Source organism: Numenius arquata, chromosome 3, assembly GCF_964106895.1.
Source record: "Numenius arquata chromosome 3, bNumArq3.hap1.1, whole genome shotgun sequence".
NCBI lineage: Eukaryota > Metazoa > Chordata > Aves > Charadriiformes > Scolopacidae > Numenius > Numenius arquata.
Genome location: NC_133578.1, coordinates 61158274 through 61176126, shown reverse-complemented (window position 1 = coordinate 61176126; position 17853 = coordinate 61158274). Strand labels below are relative to the sequence as shown.

The 17853-nt window shown below is 42.9% G+C and overlaps 1 protein-coding gene across 3 annotated transcripts in view; it reads left to right on the top strand.

The window, feature by feature from the left end:
* The first annotated feature begins 6408 nt into the window (after positions 1-6408).
* The window catches only part of CSMD3 (CUB and Sushi multiple domains 3), a 654503-nt gene continuing 643058 nt past the window's right edge, over positions 6409-17853 (top strand). For all 3 annotated transcript variants that reach the window (XM_074145167.1, XM_074145166.1, XM_074145165.1), the window contains exon 1: positions 6409-6586. In XM_074145167.1, the coding sequence (XP_074001268.1) occupies positions 6409-6586 (178 nt within the window). The remainder of the gene's footprint in view (positions 6587-17853) is intronic.

Here is a 17853-nt window from a genome sequence, read left to right as displayed (position 1 = left end):
TGTTCATGCAATTCTAGACATTCTCTTTTATTTATTACTTTAGTGACAAAGCATACCAATTTCCTACCACACTCCCCTCCCCAATATTTACCTCTTTTTCTCTTTTGTTTTAGGGATATTATGTGTAGCCATTCCCTATTATGGAATTTCTCTTTTTTATGTCCATGGTATCCTGAACTCCAGGTGACAATTTGTCTTTAAGTATATACTAAATAATTCTATTTGTTGCAACGATCACACTAATTATCTTTTCTAAACTTTTCACTATTGAAGCGTCCCTTCGGCGAGTTTTCTCTGCGCTGTATCACACGCATGAGCTTGTTGAGAGCTACTTGTGTATCTCAACAAAGCGGTACATTGAGCAGAATAAACAATGACATCTTTGGTCATGGATCAAAAGTCCTAAACTGCCAGATCTAAGGAGTAATACAGCTACTGTTCAAATAGGTATTTGAACGTATGCTACTCAATTACTAAGGACAAGAGAATGAAGATCTAAATTCTGCCCGAGCTGACTGCCTAGCAAATCTCAGTGAGCCTGGCCTCACTGCACACACCATTTAAAAAGTCATTCTGCCTGTGTAAAAAAGTCAGACATTTCTGATTTTTACACACCCTATAGGATTTCCAAATCATCAAACTCAAACTCTGCTGACTGGAGATGGGAGAATATTACAGTGGTGACAGCTTTTGCTGAGAATGTCAGTTGTCTAAATCCTAAACACAACTACACACCAAGATCATCTTGACTGATGATGACATATATAATAAAAATAAATTTAGTCACTAAGCTACGCAAAATCTGATAGTAGTAGACCAAAATGTATTTCTTGAATAGCACTTGAAAACTAACAGTTATATAGTACAATATCTAAATCAGGAAAAGTTGCATAAAATAGAATTGTGTTCTCTCTCTTTTGTCTCCAAACAGATTTCAGATGTGGCCTCTAGCAGAATGGAAGGAACATTTAACAGGGAGATAACAAAATCACAACTAATTGTGATAATGAAACATATGATCTTTGTCTCTTTGTGAACAATGTATCTTGAAGAAGTATTCCTTTTTTCTTTTATTTGGGAGTGTAAGTGGGTACTCTTGAATATTGCTGCTGTCCCATTTTCTTGAAGAGGTATTTTTGTGCCAAAGGCAGCTTAGAACCTGATTTTTGAAAACTTAAGCTAAAAAGTAGTCAGGAAGGCACCTTCCCCCTCCAGATATTTCCATCACTGTATTTGCTTTTCTGCATCTTTCTTTGAGTTGTATTATACTTGATTTTCATACTACAGCTCTATCGTCTAATGTGAATATATGGCAGTAACATCAGCACATGGTGGCACCCCAGCATTTGTGCAATGATCCCCACCTCACTCTTTCCCATCCAAACCCCATTATCTGTTTCACAACAGTAAAACTACTCTACTCTAGGTAAACAGAGGTAAGGAGTGAAGTGCCATCTTCCAGGGGATGGCAAAAGGGTGTCTTCTTCTTTGTGACCTCCTCTGAAGTCCTCCCAACACATGTTGAAAAGTGTAAGAGAAAAAATGGAAGTGAAGTTTGGGAGTATATTTGTAACATTCTCCTACTGTTTTCAAGGTAAGAAGAATGTTAGGGCTCACCAACACATGAGCAGGCAGTTCAAGGTCATGGTTAGTTCTAAAATAAACATATTTGGGTTTATAACCAGATGGACTAAGTTATGGGAATTCAGGAAATTCCACATTTGGCATTAAGTCAGGATGTTCAAAATAATTATGTGATATGAGTAAATGAGATTTGTATCCTAAGTCAAATACACATTTTAAAATATCACTGCCTATATGCTTTACACATGCCTACATATGCTGTCTGTGCTTGCAAGCATTGTGTATCATATTATTCACAGCGTTATTTGTCATGGAAGACCCCACTGCATTTTTTAAAGCAAAGCAATCAGTCTATCTACAATTAGAGTGAAGTCACACGGGGGCGAAATGTAGGAGTTATTTAACAAAATACAGCTACCTTACACAAAAGTATATGACAGTGAATGAAGAATAACAAATGCAGTTGAAAATGTAGGAGGAATTTGTAATGTAATTATCAAAACTTAAATTTGATCTGCCTTGGCAAAATGAACAGGGAACTGTGAAGGGGGGAAATGCAAATACCAATAGTAGTACATTATTCCATAGAACTATTTTGGTGTATTTATTTCTTGGAGATTCTGAGGGAAGAGTGCCTGCTTACAGATACTATAACTAAGGCATCACAGACTAGTTTACCTTATGAAGCATCCAACAATGATAGCACGAAGGAGCACCATCACTGTCAGGTCTCCAATACATGCTTTCGACTAGCATTGCCGATATTCCTGTGCCTGACAGGTCAGACATTTAAGTATCTGCCCATTTCTGATTTCAGCACATTTTAAAATTCTTAGGAGTATTTAATCATAGTGATTGACTTAATGGGCCTTGCCAAGTCACTTTCATCCTTGACTGGTACCCAAATGATCAATAAGCTCGACCACGCCAAAAGAGGGGAGAAAGAGAGAAAGAAGAAGAGAGGAGAAAGAGAAAAAAGAGGGCAAGGAAAAGAAAGAATGAGGGAGAGACAGGGAGAGAAAGAAAAACATGAAGGGAGGAAGAAAAACAGAGTGAGGGAGCAAAAGAAAGGAAGAGAGAAAGAAGGGAAGAGAAGGATGGAGAGAAGGAGGAAAGGCAGGAAGGAAGGGAAGAAGGGAAAATTAAGACAGAGGAAGAAAAGACCACTATGAATATGAAACATATGTAGCATAACCTACAGCTTGAACCCAGAATCACTCAAAAGGTTATGGGATGCTACTATTTAACAACACAACAACCACAATAAAAATGCAACACCACAACGTTTGAGAGTTGGGGTGGGGGGTGTTCTATAAAGAAATTCAAATCAATCCCTAGCATTAATGCTACCAAATGTGCCTAAACTTTGCTTTAGTAGCTGAAGCACTTTTTTAAAAATGCATCTATATTACTTGGAAACCTAAGGGTCTTTGAAAATTAGTAGGAATTTGGCTGCAAAAATTCCTTGGGCATCCCATTTTTAACTGTAAGCATTTCTTTGTTCATGTTTAACATCTAACTGATGGGCCAAAATTTCTTTTTCAGATAACTCACAGTGTAAATCTTACTGGATGTCAAACAGACATGACTTCTAACAGCATCAAAATAAGCTAAATAAGTAAGGTATTGAAGTACTAAGCAATGCAATGCATGAATTAGAAATAATGTCTAGGTCTTCAATATCTATTTCTTATCCTCTATAACTGATAAAGTATTTACTCCAAGGGGATTTGAGTTCCAGAGCTGGAAAGCGTTCTTGGGGGAATAAGGGCAGAACTTTATTCCAAGCACATAAAAAAATCTGAGCACTAGAAGTGAGGCCTTTCGTGCTATTCTGAAAGCATAAGTCTCTCTTCAGTTTTGAAATGCTCCTGAAAAATGGATTCGTTACGTGCATACATATGTGCATAAACATACATACATGTATATAGTAAAAAGAGATACACCAGAATTCTTTTAACGAATGCAGCAGGTAGGTTCTAAATAGAGTGATTTTCACTATTACCTAAACATTACATTAACTAAAACAGGGACCACTGAAATTTTGTCAAAAAGTTGATCCTAAAGTGGAACTACCCTTAACACCAGCACAAGGCTCCTATCACTTATGAGATCACATTCCTCCTGCAGAGGAAGGGAACAGACCCACCGAGTTTCAATTACAACAGTCACTCTCCAAGAATTATGTGTCTGCAAGAGAGGGCTGTGGGCAGCACACGAGGCCATGAAATATGTACCTTTGCTTCTCCCCAGTAAACAAAGCTGTATGGATCCGATGGGGCCCATTAGTGTCAGCACTTGCTGCTAAAGGTACTGTTTCCTCACACCAGCCACATGCAGTCTTACAGCTACAGAAACGGGTTCAGCCAGCCATATGCAGGGCCATACTCTGCTTAAATGCTGTTGGCCTCACTGAAATAGGGCACAGTTTTAAGTAGAGGATGAAGGCAGGCACATACTGCTCACCCCTACACGTGCATGGAAGCAGACTCATGGCCATGCACACTTCCTCTTTCGCATTGTGCTTTGGGAGCAAAGGAGGAATCGTTATCTTTCCAGATTCCTTCAACACTATCTGCTATGATATCGTGGTACTACTGCATATATATATGTAACATATATATATATAATTTATATATCCATAAATGTATGTTCATAGAAATTCACATATGCACCTACACATATATAGAAACCCTCACATCACATCCATACCCCTGTTGAAAACAGTTCCTAACCAGAACACACCTTTCCACTAATGCACTCCATGCACACACAAAAAGCACACATGCTGTTCGACACATGGAAATGCAAACCCTGTGCAGGCACACATGCAAAGAGCCATACTCCGTGACTGCCTGCCAAAATTTCCCAGCTCACACACTCCTGTACATCAGCACTTCACTTCAGATTACACCTGTGCACTCGCATGCAGTTGCACACATATGCACCACATGCACATCCATGTAAAACCAAACACATGCAAACCTGTATGAATGAACACATAAACACACACGTGCAAGAAAAAAGCATGTGCGGAGGCACACACATTGACTTGTGTAAGAACACATGCAAATGCACACACACACACAATAGATGCACAAACAGATCCATGCCCACTGTCACACACATAGCTATTTTGCATACACACAAAACGTGTGTGCACACACACACGCACTCACATGCACGGAACCACACAAGCACAGAGAGTGCACACACACAAAACACATGCACTCACATACACACACAGGTGCACACACAGAAATACACTGGCACACGCTCAAGCACACAATCACACGCCACACACGTGTACCCGCATTCAATACAGCAGGACGTGCACGCACACAAGCATACTCACGCTGCCACACACTCATGCAGCCACACATGCACGTGCACTCACAGGCGCAAACACGCACGCACCCGAATGCACACTCACCCACCCCAAAAATGCACAGCGCATTGTGCACTAACACAAGCAGCCCCTCACAGGGGCACTCGCACCATAGGGACAGCTACACCTGCACACGCATGTACGCGCACACACTCCCTGACGCACAAAAGCGCACCACCACCCCCTGGAACAAACGCCTCCGCACACCCACCTACACACGCACACCCCCGCACGCCTCCCACACCGCAGGCGTTGCTTGCCCGCCCCCTCGGCACGCTCCCCCCAAGCCGAGGGAACCGCCGCCCCGCGCACCTTGCGCGGTAGTTGCGCTGGGCGGAGGAGGGAAGCCGAGAGCGCAAGGCGGGGTGGATGACGCTTCCCGCAGCCCCGGACGGCAGCCCCCTTTCCCCCTCGGCCGTGTCTCCCCCCCGGCGCGGCGTCGCGCAGCGCACTCCCGCCCCCGCGGAGTGGCGCGGCCCCGCGGCGCGGCGGCGCGGCCGCTAGGTGGCGCCAGCGCTCTTCCTGGCGGATCGGCGGCCACACCGCCCCGGCCCCCCCTCCCCCCTGCCCGGCCCGGCCCGGCCCGGCCCGGCGGGAGCTGCCGACCCCCCCGACACGTCTGCTGCGCGGCTCTGCGCTGGGTGCGCAGGGCCGCTTTTCTCCCGCTCTCCCCCCCCAGCTGTGAGCACGGCTGTGGCCGCGCTCTTCAGGGAGCGGGGCTGTGCCCGCCGCGCTCCTGCCCGCCGCCTCCCCGCGCCCGCGGAGACCGGCCTGTAATTAATGGCTCCGCGCAGAGCAATTAGCCTGCGAATCCCCTCGGAGACGCACATGCTGCCGTGCGAGGTGTGTGCCCGAAGGCGCGTGTGTGTAAGTGTGTGTGCCGGTGGTGACGATGGCAGCCCCCAAGCATCGCACGTGAATCGTTAATAGCGAGGCACTGATTGTTTTTGCGAGCGGCGGCAGGATGGATGAGCCCCGCCGTATTAGCTGCCGGAGGCTCCTCCGGGAGGCTGTGGAGACCTCGCCACTGTATTATTTCTCGAGCCGTTTTCCTAGGCAGAATTGATCCTTTTGGAGGAACAGGGGGGCGGGAGGAGAATCTCAATTGCAAATACTGTTTGGAGTTTATTTGAGAGAGTGTCTGAGCTTTAAGATGCTCTTCCGTGGCTCCTGGTGGATGCTGTAACGAGCCAGGATTGTGGTGGGTTTCGGCTGTGCAGGGAGTTGGGGTAGCGGGGGGATGGGGAGAAGGAAAAGACACGATCGAGAGTAGCTGAGACTTTGTGCCCCCGTTGGAGAGATGGTTGAGTCCTCGTCAAGGTTGCTGTGGTATCCCAGAAACACCATTCACTCCGAGCTGTGACCGCGCACCATCAACAGCAACAACTCCGCTGCGCCTGGCCAAGGAATAGGAATTAGGAGCTCTCAAGAATAATATGAAAGGGATCTGCAGAGGGGAAATCCGTGCAAAGGAATCGAAATTAGCAGACTTTTGGGAAAGGGGATGTACTAAATGTGGCCGGCTGGACTTCATCCTGGTGAAGAAAATGGAGATTAAAAGTGGATTTACATTTTGGAACCTCGTCTTTTTATTGATGGTTTCGTGTGTGAAAGGTAGGGTAGTATTTGAGGGGTATATTTTTAGGGGTCCTTTTGCTTTCGGTCAGGGCGTTGCAAGCTCTCACCTTATACCAAGATGCATTTCCAAATATATTTATCTCTTTATTTTACATTTTTAGCCTGGGTACTTTGCAATGGAAAGATATAAATGATCTCTAAAGCGGGGAGGAAAGAAGGAGTTGATTCAGAGCTCTCTTCGGAGATAGGAAATGTATTTGCTTGCCAGGCTTGGCGTTCAATGCAGTGACTGAGCTGGGGCTCAATAAATATTCTTGCAGTATGCTCAAACGGAGACGTGAGTTGGTTCATATAGCCTCTAACTAGTGTGTATTCAAGCAAATCCCACTGGATGACTTTTTTAAGGTGATAATGATGATGGTAGTGTGGGGGGGATTACCTACCTACATTTCTGGGTTTTCGGTCGAGCAACGGGCTCTTTGCGGGAATGCCTATATCGATGCACTTATTAGTTTAACCCGTTGCGTGGGGAAAGTTACGGAGGAGCCCAGCGTGTGCGTAGCCGTCTCGCAGCCCGAAATGCGCTTCACGCTCAGCTGTTTGTATGCATGCAGGGGTCCCCGCTGTCGAAAAGGTATGTTACCAATTCAGCCTTGAAGGCATGGTCTGCCGCTGGGTGCAAAGACCGACACCTTTCTCTTCCCTCCTTTAGTCCCTTTTCCCTGACGTATGTGGGGGAGGTTGGGTTAGGTTTTTTGTCTCTTCTTTTTTTTTTTTTTTTTTTTTTCTTCTGGGCAGGGGCTATTTTGCTTTCTTCCTGCTTCTGTATTCATGAAAGGAGAGCAGAAAGGAAACCTCTAGTTAGAGGCATAAATATCTTCACTAAGCCTGTGCTTGGAGACAGTTAAGGGAAATGCTACACACAGAGAAAAGAAGAAATATGTGGCTTGAATAATGTGCACCTTCAAAATTACACAGGCATCGTTAAACGGTGAAGTGCTGAACCCATCACGCATGCCTTCAGTAAAAGGATCTATTTTGCAACTCCCCACAGTCGGCTGCCTACTCGAAATAATCTCCCCTTGTTTGTGGCCAGTGATTAATATCTGATTAATCACCCTTTTATCCCCCTCCTCATCCTCATCCCTCCTTCCCGCCACACTCATACACTCCCAGAATATTTAGTAGACATTATCGATCCTCTCCGAGTTTTTAGACTTGCTTATCGCCTACAGAGGTTGCCTGCACGGGTGGGAAGGAGGTGGGAGGGGGGGAAGGGGGAGGGGGGGATTCAAAGGCGTGCCTTCCCAGGCTGGCTCTGGCTTGGATGAAACAGTTTATTGTAGAGCTTTGCAGCTGCTTGTCCCCCCATTTGGATCGCGTGGAAAAGATAATTCGTGTTTCACCGAGGGGGTGTCGAGGGCTTTTACCTCATTCCATGTTATCCTGACACGGGGGATCCGAGGGGAAAGGGCTTGCCTGTGATGTTAATGCACATTTTAATTACAGGCAGCTTCTCTCTGTTTGCGTCTATTGAAGCGAGCTGCTCCCTGCGCTTTGCCCCGTTCTGGAGAAGCTTTGCGATTAAGTCCAGCCCGGGGTTTTGGGGACAATTCTTTCCCCTGGTTCAGCTCTCTGTCATTAACGCATTCTCTGTGCCGGGTGCGATCATTTGCAAGTCATGGGCTGGCTGCCTGCGAGGCGCGCCGTGCCGTGCCGCTCAGCGGGCGCGGTACGGAGGCGCTGGGACTAACCGGTGGCTCCGGAGCTGCTGCCGAAGCAGCTGCTTTGTGAGCACCGAGTCGCGGGGCGGCAGCATCCTACAAAATTAAAGACTCGGGCGGTTCTCCCCGCGTCGCGATGACCGCGGGAGCTGTGCAAGTTTCAACAGCACCTGTTGAGAAGCCGCTCCGCTTGCCCTTGGAGGGGAGGGGGAACACTGGATGCTGAGGGCACAAACTGGGATGAAGCACCTAAAACAGCCCAAGAAAAGGAGAAAAAAACGGGCTTTGCAAAACTGTCCCTTTCTTTTCCTGCCCACGTACAGTCCCAGAGAGATGTTGTGGAGCGGTTTCTTCTCTATCGTCATGGCCTGAGTTTCCCAGGTGCTGACTCTGGCAGTTTCCATAGACTTCCCTCAGACTGAGGGGTCCTCCCAGCGACTGCGAATCTGGTAGGTAGATTTTACATGCTGGATGCAGGCTCCTTTAGGGAGCCAAGCTCCATAGAGCTGGCTTAGAGTCACTGCAGCACTGCATCTATTCTAGGCATTTATATTTAGTTCTCTCCCCACTCCCATGAATGAATACATTTTACCTTGATTTACATTCCCGTTGTGTCAGCACACTCTTCTGCTCCCAGAAACCTTGGCAGAGGCAAACAATGAATGAATACCTGCCCATTTAAAACATTCCAGATGTTGGGAGCAAGGTGACTCACCAGATTCTGCATCTGCTCTACCATTGCCTGGCAAGGCCCTTTCACCACACCCCACCTCCACAGGCTCTAGCCCATATTCTTCTTTGCTTAATCATGCCTACTGAATAGTCCAGCACCACATCATAACACGTAATCTGTTGCTGAGGTTCCTGTCATCCAGACCACTTCCACAACTTTGCTTGATATCTGCCTTCTCCGGTCCTTCCTACTTTTGTCATCATCCTGCTGCCATTTCTCCAGTCTTGATACACAGCTATTCCACTGTTACAGGGGTCAAACTATCCCAGGGTGCTTACAGAGCCATGTTCATATCTGATTAATTATGCACTCCTTGTATATATCCATATAGACAGAAAAAAAAAAAAAAGTCTTCATGTTTATCTACAAATTCGTGCCTCTTTGGAATCTTAAAACAATATTGGGAGAGGTTAGAAAGGGGAGAAGAAAGGAGAAAATGGGAGGAAGTTGTCAGAACTGCTAGGGAAGAGGTGATAGTAAGAGCTGAAATAAAGAGGAATTGTACGTTCTTCAGTGACAATCTTTAACTGCTTACACAATATCCCACTATGCCATGGATTAATCTCCAAAAAAATCCTCATTGGATAGAGATGGAGTAAAAAAGCAAAGAAGTGTCACCATCGAAAAGTGAGAGAAGGCACAGAAGGCATTAAAAGAAATAATAAAAAAAAAAACAACAACAAAAAATCCCACAACCTAACCCTTTGAAAATGCCAAACAAGGTCATTCCTGGCCAGCTACAGGGGATGATGGATGCTGTGCTCTTCCCTTTAGATGTGCAAGACACCAAGGAAAACTTCTTTTTTTTCCCTCACCCTCCCACGGGAGAAATGAGAAGCACCATCTAGGTATGGGAGGTATGAATCAAGCTTGAAGGAGCAGTGAGTGGAAACCTCCACCTTCCATCTCCCTTGCAGAAAGGGGAGGAGAGGAAGAAAATAAAAGAGAAGAAAGGAAAAGAGAAGAAAGGAAAAGAGAAGAGAAAAGGAGAGAAAAGGAGAGAAAAGGAGAGAAAAGGAGAGAAAAGGAGAGAAAAGAAAAGAAAAGAAAAGAAAAGAAAAGAAAAGAAAAGAAAAGAAAAGAAAAGAAAAGAAAAGAAAAGAAAAGAAAAGAAAAGAAAAGAAAAGAAAAGAAAAGAAAAGAAAAGAAAAGTCAAATCCATGGCAGTTCTTTTATATGCAAAAATGAAACAAGCAGCATCAGTGAGCTTTGCCTCCTAGGATTTAGGAGAGAAATCACTGATACCTGCACCCCTTCCGTTAGGCACCTCTCTCCACCAAAAAGAAATACGATAGAAAAAGCTTGTGATCTGTTTGTAGAAGCAAAGCACAGAGGAAATCAGGCGAAATGACCAGAGACCACAAGACTCCTCCATCTCTTCTGTTTAGCTTTCGCTCCAAGACAGAGAGCAGAGATCACCAAAGTCTGCTCTTTTGTCTGCTTGGCTAAAATGAAGCTTTGCCTCTGCTGTTGTTCCTCTGTTCCCCTGTTGCAGTTGTGACAAGTGGAACAAGGACAGCTTTCAAAATAAGAGGGAGAAGAAGCAGAGAGATTTTATACGGCTCATTGACAGAACAAGTGATGAGAAAATGGAAAGGATTTCCATTTCCAGTGATGGGTACCTGGCATGTAGGAATATTTAGCAGGGACAACGCGTGCCCTGCTTCTTTCAGCGATCTCTGCAGTCCTCCTTCTCCCCCATTCCCACCTCAACACCTCTCCCTTCAGGCCAGCCAGCCCCTCCCCACCGCTTCCTTCCCAGTCACTAATGGGGCTACTGGCGGATGGCTTTCCTCGGTGGGGGACGGGTGGCCGCAGCGAGGTGCTCGCTCTGTCCCTGAAGTAGAAACGGTTGGGCGAGTAACAGCACGTTCAGGTTTCCTGATTTCAGTCATTCGCTGCCGCTGCTGCATCTTTGTGCGTGCGTGTGTGTGTGTACGCAGTGGTACGGGGAGACCCTGACTAGCGAAGGGACAGCGTAATCCTTCCCTTTCAACTCCTCCGCACACGCTCAGCTCCTCTACGGTGCCTCTTTCCCAGCAGCAACCGCAGTTCACACAGGGCTTTTGCTCGGTGGACTGCACATAGCACCTAAGCGATGTTTTTCAAGCTACTCAGTTCTGCAGGGTTGCAGACAAAGTTACACCCCGCTCACCTCCGCCATTCCCCTTCAGTTCAGGGCTAAACCAAGGCTCTTCTCTGCCCTCCGCTTAGCGCACGGCTCCTCCTCCTCTGCAGGGTGGAAATGAAGAAATACACAACCCCGCTCAGCAGCACCGGCAGGGACCTCTTCTTCTTCCCCTGCTCGGTGGCATTAAGGACTGCCAAAGGGCACAGAGGAACGTTGCGCCTGCAGTCTCCGCTTTTTCCTTGCGAGAAGCAGCAGTCGCAAGGCGCAGCCGGCCCGGAGCGGCGGCAGCCCGCCGGCAGGCTCCACCCGCGTCCGGCACCGGTACCCGCACCGGCCTCCCCAGCCGCCCGAGGCGGCCGCACCTCCAGGCAGTCCTTCGTAATATACTCTTCCGTCGTTTGGCTATGGTTTCTTTAGCTCGGTGACTCTTGCAAGTCTTTTGTTTGCAAGTCTGAGACAGCATTAGGGTGGTTTGTTTGGTTTTTTTAGCATACAGAAATAGCCCCTCACCCCTTGAGCGCAATGAGCCTGTTCCTCACGGGAGCGGGCTGGGGACTCCAGGCAGCCACACAGGCTGAAGAGGGACAGGTTGTATCTTCACCTCTGTTATCATCATCTTGACTTGCAAGCACTGGCCCACAAGACCTAAAGAACTACATGGATGTGCTTTCCAATCCCTCCTTCTCCAAAACCCCTCTGCAATAAACACAGCAGAAATTTATAGTCTACCTGTTCTTTTGCTCGTTTTTTTGTTGGATTTTTTTATTTGTTTTTGAGGAACAAGTCAAGTAGGATCAATTGCCCATCCAGCTTAGAGCCCTTTATCTCAACGGTGACTATTAGCAGCAGTTGAGGGAAAGATACGAGAAACACAGCAAGTACAGTGACTAGCACATCAACCTGGATTTCAGCAGCCAGCAGTTTTGCATCTCCCGAGCTAAAGGCTGGTTTTGGAACATATTTTAAGAGGCATAAACTGACCTGTGCTCCACTCATTTGTCTACTTCCCTTCCCTTCCCTTCCCTTCCCTTCCCTTCCCTTCCCTTCCCTTCCCTTCCCTTCCCTTCCCTTCCCTTCCCTTCCCTTCCCTTCCCTTCCCTTCCCTTCCCTTCCCTTCCCTTCCCTTCCCTTCCCTTCCCTTCCCTTCCCTTCCCTTCCCTTCCCTTCCCTTCCCTTCCCTTCCCTTCCCTTCCCTTCCCTTCCCTTCCCTTCCCTTCCCTTCCCTTCCCTTCCCTTCCCTTCCCTTCCCTTCCCTTCCCTTCCCTTCCCACCATTGCATTCATTATGCATCCTCCATCCTTTACACTCTGCATCTAGCTGAAAGCACTGAATAGTATGAAAACTTGTAATAAAATTTATTATTATTTAAACACTGGCTTTATTATACCCAGTGTTGATGTGCTACACAGGTCAATCCCAGAAATTTGAGGTTTGTAATCATTGAATGCTCATGCATCTGATAAAAAGAAAGAAAAGAACAAAATAGTTTAGAGAAATTTTGAAATATCCTGTGGGAATTGCTCATTTTGCATGCTTGTAACAGCCTTTCGGAGAAAAGGTTATGAAAAGTAACAGTCTTGTATCCCTCCATTTTTAAAAACAAGTTATCTTGGACACTATCTGATTTTCAGACTTATTGAGCATTTCTGATTCCAGCTCACTCCAGTAAGAGCCTGGGGAACTAGTTAGAACCTGTGAAGCAACGCCAAGTTAGTCCATCATTATAATGCTGGGAGAGAGAGAGTATAAGTCAAAAGAAAGCATTTGTAAAATAACTTAAAATTATGTGTAAAGTGTTAACTCTATAGAATCTGATAAATTGGAACTGGTAGGAATAGGAAAGGCTTTATGATCTGCTGTAAAAAATTGTTTTTTCTTTCTCCATTAATAGAAAACTTCAATTCTAATTTAATGGGGTTCTGACATTTCAGACCCAACTTCTTGCCAATGAATAGAAGCAGTATTTAAGTAACAAATAAGAGAGACATATGATAAAAATAGTTATTGCAAGGCTATAAAACCCCACCATTTTGATTGAATAATTTTCATGCTAAGGTTTATTGAAAAAATCCAGAACTCTTATGAGCTTTAAACGTGTCTTTCAAACAAATTCACAGAAGAATGCTTCCTTCTCAATGAAATTGCACAATTTCTCTACAAAAAGAGGGAATCTTTGCATTCCCATTGCAAAAATTCAAGGGACAATATTTAGCAATGGACCTAAATGGAAGGGTGCATGATATGTAATGTACAGGATGTCATCTGCCTCTTTAAAAAAAAAAAAAAAAAAAAAAAGAGCCTAGTAGTATTAGGAAATGTTGAATATCTGCTTCTCAACATCCAGGTTTTCTTTTGGGAAATGGAATGAACAAGGATATCAGACTATGACAAAGACTTCTAAAAATAAACATGCACACAAACACACAGACACACCATGTTCTTGTAGATATTTACATTTGTTTACTTTTCCTGGGCAGATCTGCATTCGTGGTCTCACCACCTTGTTTTTACAGATCACATAAGGTTTACTATGGCTCCATAATCCTGGCATTGCAAATGCTGAATACCGTTGTAAATGTCAAAGAAGGAAATGGTGGAAATTCATCATCTCCTTCTCAGTGTCTGAAATGTTAGATGGATAAGCTTATAGATTTAGGAACAGTGATACTCAGAGAGAGAGAGCTTCAAAGTGTTGGAGAATGGCATACAAGGGATTGCACATGGACTGGTGTTCTCATAGAATGGTATTGTCAAAGAGCAAGGTGAGATGCAGCCAGCACAGGCATAGAGGGATGGACTGCCTATTTTCCCTTGGATTCTACAAAATGCATCATAGCATCATGCATCATATTCATATTGTATCATAGAAACAAGGTGAATAACAGCAAGTAACTTAACCACAGAAGGATTCATGGGGTGATGAATTCTCACTTCCTGAGGCCTGTAAATAACACAGATTATTTTTGCTATAGGACTAAAGGAATCTGGAGGCTCAAGGCAGAAAAGACTGAGTAATTACTTGGATTATACAGATGATGAATCACTACTTCTGACCTTGAATCCTATTTTATCTGTTTCCCATATCTACATATCCTATTAGCTTTATATCTTTATGCATTGTAACTTGTTTGATTTCATTCTCATGGAATTGTGTGTACACATGTGTACACATACACATATAATATGCACATATATAAATTATGTATTTAGTTATGTGATGAAGAAATTCAACAGACTGCATTGTTAGCTTACAAAGATGTAGGTAACAACTTGAAATGTATGCATTTCCTAAGGAATTAATTACTTCTTAATTTATTGTGTATTCCAAATCTCAGAAGGAAGTTCTGCTATAATACATAACTGATTTCACCAACGAAACAAGAGTGCAAGTAGTGATAGCTAGCAAATGTTAGGAGGAATGCTTAATGAAAAGAAAAAAAACACCAGTTACTAAAAACACTAGTAAGAACTGATCCTAGCACATTAAGAAACAACTGCCACAATTATTTATTCCCACTGATTTAGGAAAGTTTTACCAAATACAGTTTCTATAAAACTGTTTTTAGTAGAATGAAAACCTCTAATTACCTTTCAAATACAGAAAAAAAAAATTTTGTCTATTTTCTGTTTTATTTTAATACTGGTATTATCATTTAAAGAGGCTGACATACCACGTCAGAGGTGCCTGTATTTCAGTGGCAGTTAAAATGATCCCTCTGCAATCATTATCTTCTTATAGAACTGTTTTCAGACCCAGCAAGTGGATGTCTGCAAGTGTAGTTTGGAGTCCTTAGCTGAAATGAGCTACATAAATGCTGAGCATGGACATTCTTCTCCTTTCAACATAGCATTGAGACAGAGCTACTTGCATTACAAAACCTTTCCTCCATTATTTAATCTGATCCAGAAGGAAACCTTCACATTCTACTATATTTAGCTTTCTCAGTTGTTGTGCAATTTTCTTTGGGAATCAAAGCTTAGTCTAATTAAAACTAATCTTTTAAAAGCCTATACTAAAAGCTGCATTTTTGCTTCTATATATCAGCTTTGATCCAAAGGTGAATAGAAGTTATAAAACAGGATATAAAATGAGCTTCTAAACTGAGTGTTGTTAAGCCATTGAAGCAACAGGAGAGTCCAAAATAGGACCTTTGAGAGTAGATTTGCCATTGCTTCTTTTCATACTGAGTTTTGAATTACAGTTTTCTGTATATATATTTCATTTGACTCGAAAATATAAATTATAAAAGAGGCCATGTATTTCACAGTACACTAGAAATTTTCAATAGAAGTGCTTTTTGGAAAACTCACATTCCATTATAAACCTAAAGATTTCAAAAGTAAATTGTTTATGATTCTGTTTAAGGAAAGTAGATTATATATTTGGATACAGTCAGAAAATGCTCTGTTTTTCTACATTTTATTGATGATCATGTCAGCGCTTCTGGGGATCAGTCCACTAGATTCAATGTAATGGTGGTATGTTAACACAATGTCAGCTGTAGTCTTTAAAACCACAGAACACTCATGCTTTTTGCCAGAACATATGCTGAATTACAGCCAATTTACAACCTGGTTTAAAGATTCCTTATTAAATTTTTGTTCTTTAATAAAACATTTTGGAATTTGTGGAAGGCTGCTAATAGTTACAGAAGAACTGAAAAAATAGATTTTGGTTTAGAATGCTTTCAGACTCAATTATTAATGCAATTTAGTTTTACTTTTATTGGATTATCATATATTCCAGATATGTAGTTACATTTGAAAGTGCTGCAAAAGCACAAAAATAGGGAAGTTTCCATATTAATTTTATTGTATTTATCTTCTGCTAGAACATTCTTTGTATTTGCCACCATCTCAGAGTCTAAAAACATGTATTATACTGAGCCAAAATCACAAGAACTAACATATACTGGAAAAAAGGGTCTAAATCCTAACTTTTGGAAAGCCTACATGGTTAATCAAAGGTGGAGAGAAGAAAAGAATAGGTCTTTGGACACCTCACAGTCAAGTCAATCAACTCTGCAGTAAAAGATGCTTTTTTTCATGCCTCTCCAGGTGCCTGTGGGAACACCAACATGCACATACACACATGCAAGTGTATGTGTGCACACCAACACTTCTGGTAGCAGGCATCTGTAGCGGTGTGTTCTATCAAGAGGAACGTATGCTTAATTCATGACTATGCTCATCTTGTGTGCTTTCCCTTGAATACATCTATGCTGATACTTATACTTTAATCATATGACTACTGCTACTCATTCTAGCAATGCTTATTGCATGGCATGGCAGTTTTAATGACCACAAAAGAAGAAATACATATAATTCATAATTCATAATGAAAGGGCAAGACATTTTCTCTAAAATCTTTACATCAATATAGTGCTCACAAAAGTGGTTTTCTGATTAGAGAATTTTTATCAGTCTAGTGATTGAAGTAATATGATACAAATTGTACTTTATCAAGCGAATGTTTTAGCAATACTCACAGCAACAATCCTTCCCTTTTAGGACTATAACTAAAATGGCCACGATTTTTACAGCATTCACTTTATTTACTGAATATGAAATCCTTTCATGTGAAGCTGCTAAAAGATTTCCTCTTCAATTAGACCCTTCAATAAAGGGTCCTGGAACTAAGAAAAAAATCAAGATTTTATATTTGATGGGTTTGAAAATAGTCCTCTTACAGCTGAAAGAGGGAAACTGATTGCTCAGTCCTCAGTTTCTTGGTGTGATCTTCAACTTTAAAAAAAAAACAAAGGAATATCATTACTTACTCCTTTCCACATTCCTATTCAGCATATCTACCACTTTCATTCAGAATTCTTCTTTTCAATAGCTGCTCCTTTCTGCAAGCTCTTTTGAAGGGGGCCAATCATTTCCCTCACACAATTAACATAGTTATTAGCTTCAGAAACTTTGGTAATATCACCTCTTTACCCTTTATTTCAATCTTGGCAACTCCTTCCTGGGAAAATAAAGTACCTCTGACATTTGGGAAAATATTTCTTTAGAGATTTTTATAGATTCTATTTAATGAACTTTCATATATCCTAAATGTAACCATATTCTCCTTATAGCAATTATAGACATCTTGTAAGAATGTGAACGTTATTATACTTCTTCAGTGGCCCAATTTTATACCCAAGTACTTCAGCATTCTTGAGAAAGTTTAATTTTCAGCCCCTTTCTGTGGAAAGAAAAAGAGCATAGGCACTAGACTAGCAATAACATTTCTGTGTTTTTCATAGAGGATACAGTGCCAACAGAACCTCCCATGTCTTCTCATGCAAGGATAAAAAGTTTCCCCTGACAAATAGGTGAGATATATTTTATTGGCATTTTCATTGCCAGTAGTGGAAAGTTGCACCAACTGCATAAGACACAGTGATTTTTGTAAACATCCTGACGAACTTATGCTTCTCAAAGCTATTTGTCTTGAACAGCAATGAGCAAGAGAATCAATGTTTAATATTGAATGAGTTCACAACAACATCCGTGACTCCTGCATGCCTGCCTCCATAACTTTGCTAAGGATATGCTTCCAAAATTCCTAAATCTCTCTAGCAATACAACTGCAGGTGATTTAAATTTGTATGAGTTTCTACACTAATTTCAGCTAGTTTTAAATTAAGATACACATAAAAAAACCCACTCTCCTAAGCTCTCTATATATTTTTACTACACTCAAATTCTATCTCGTTAGCTAGCT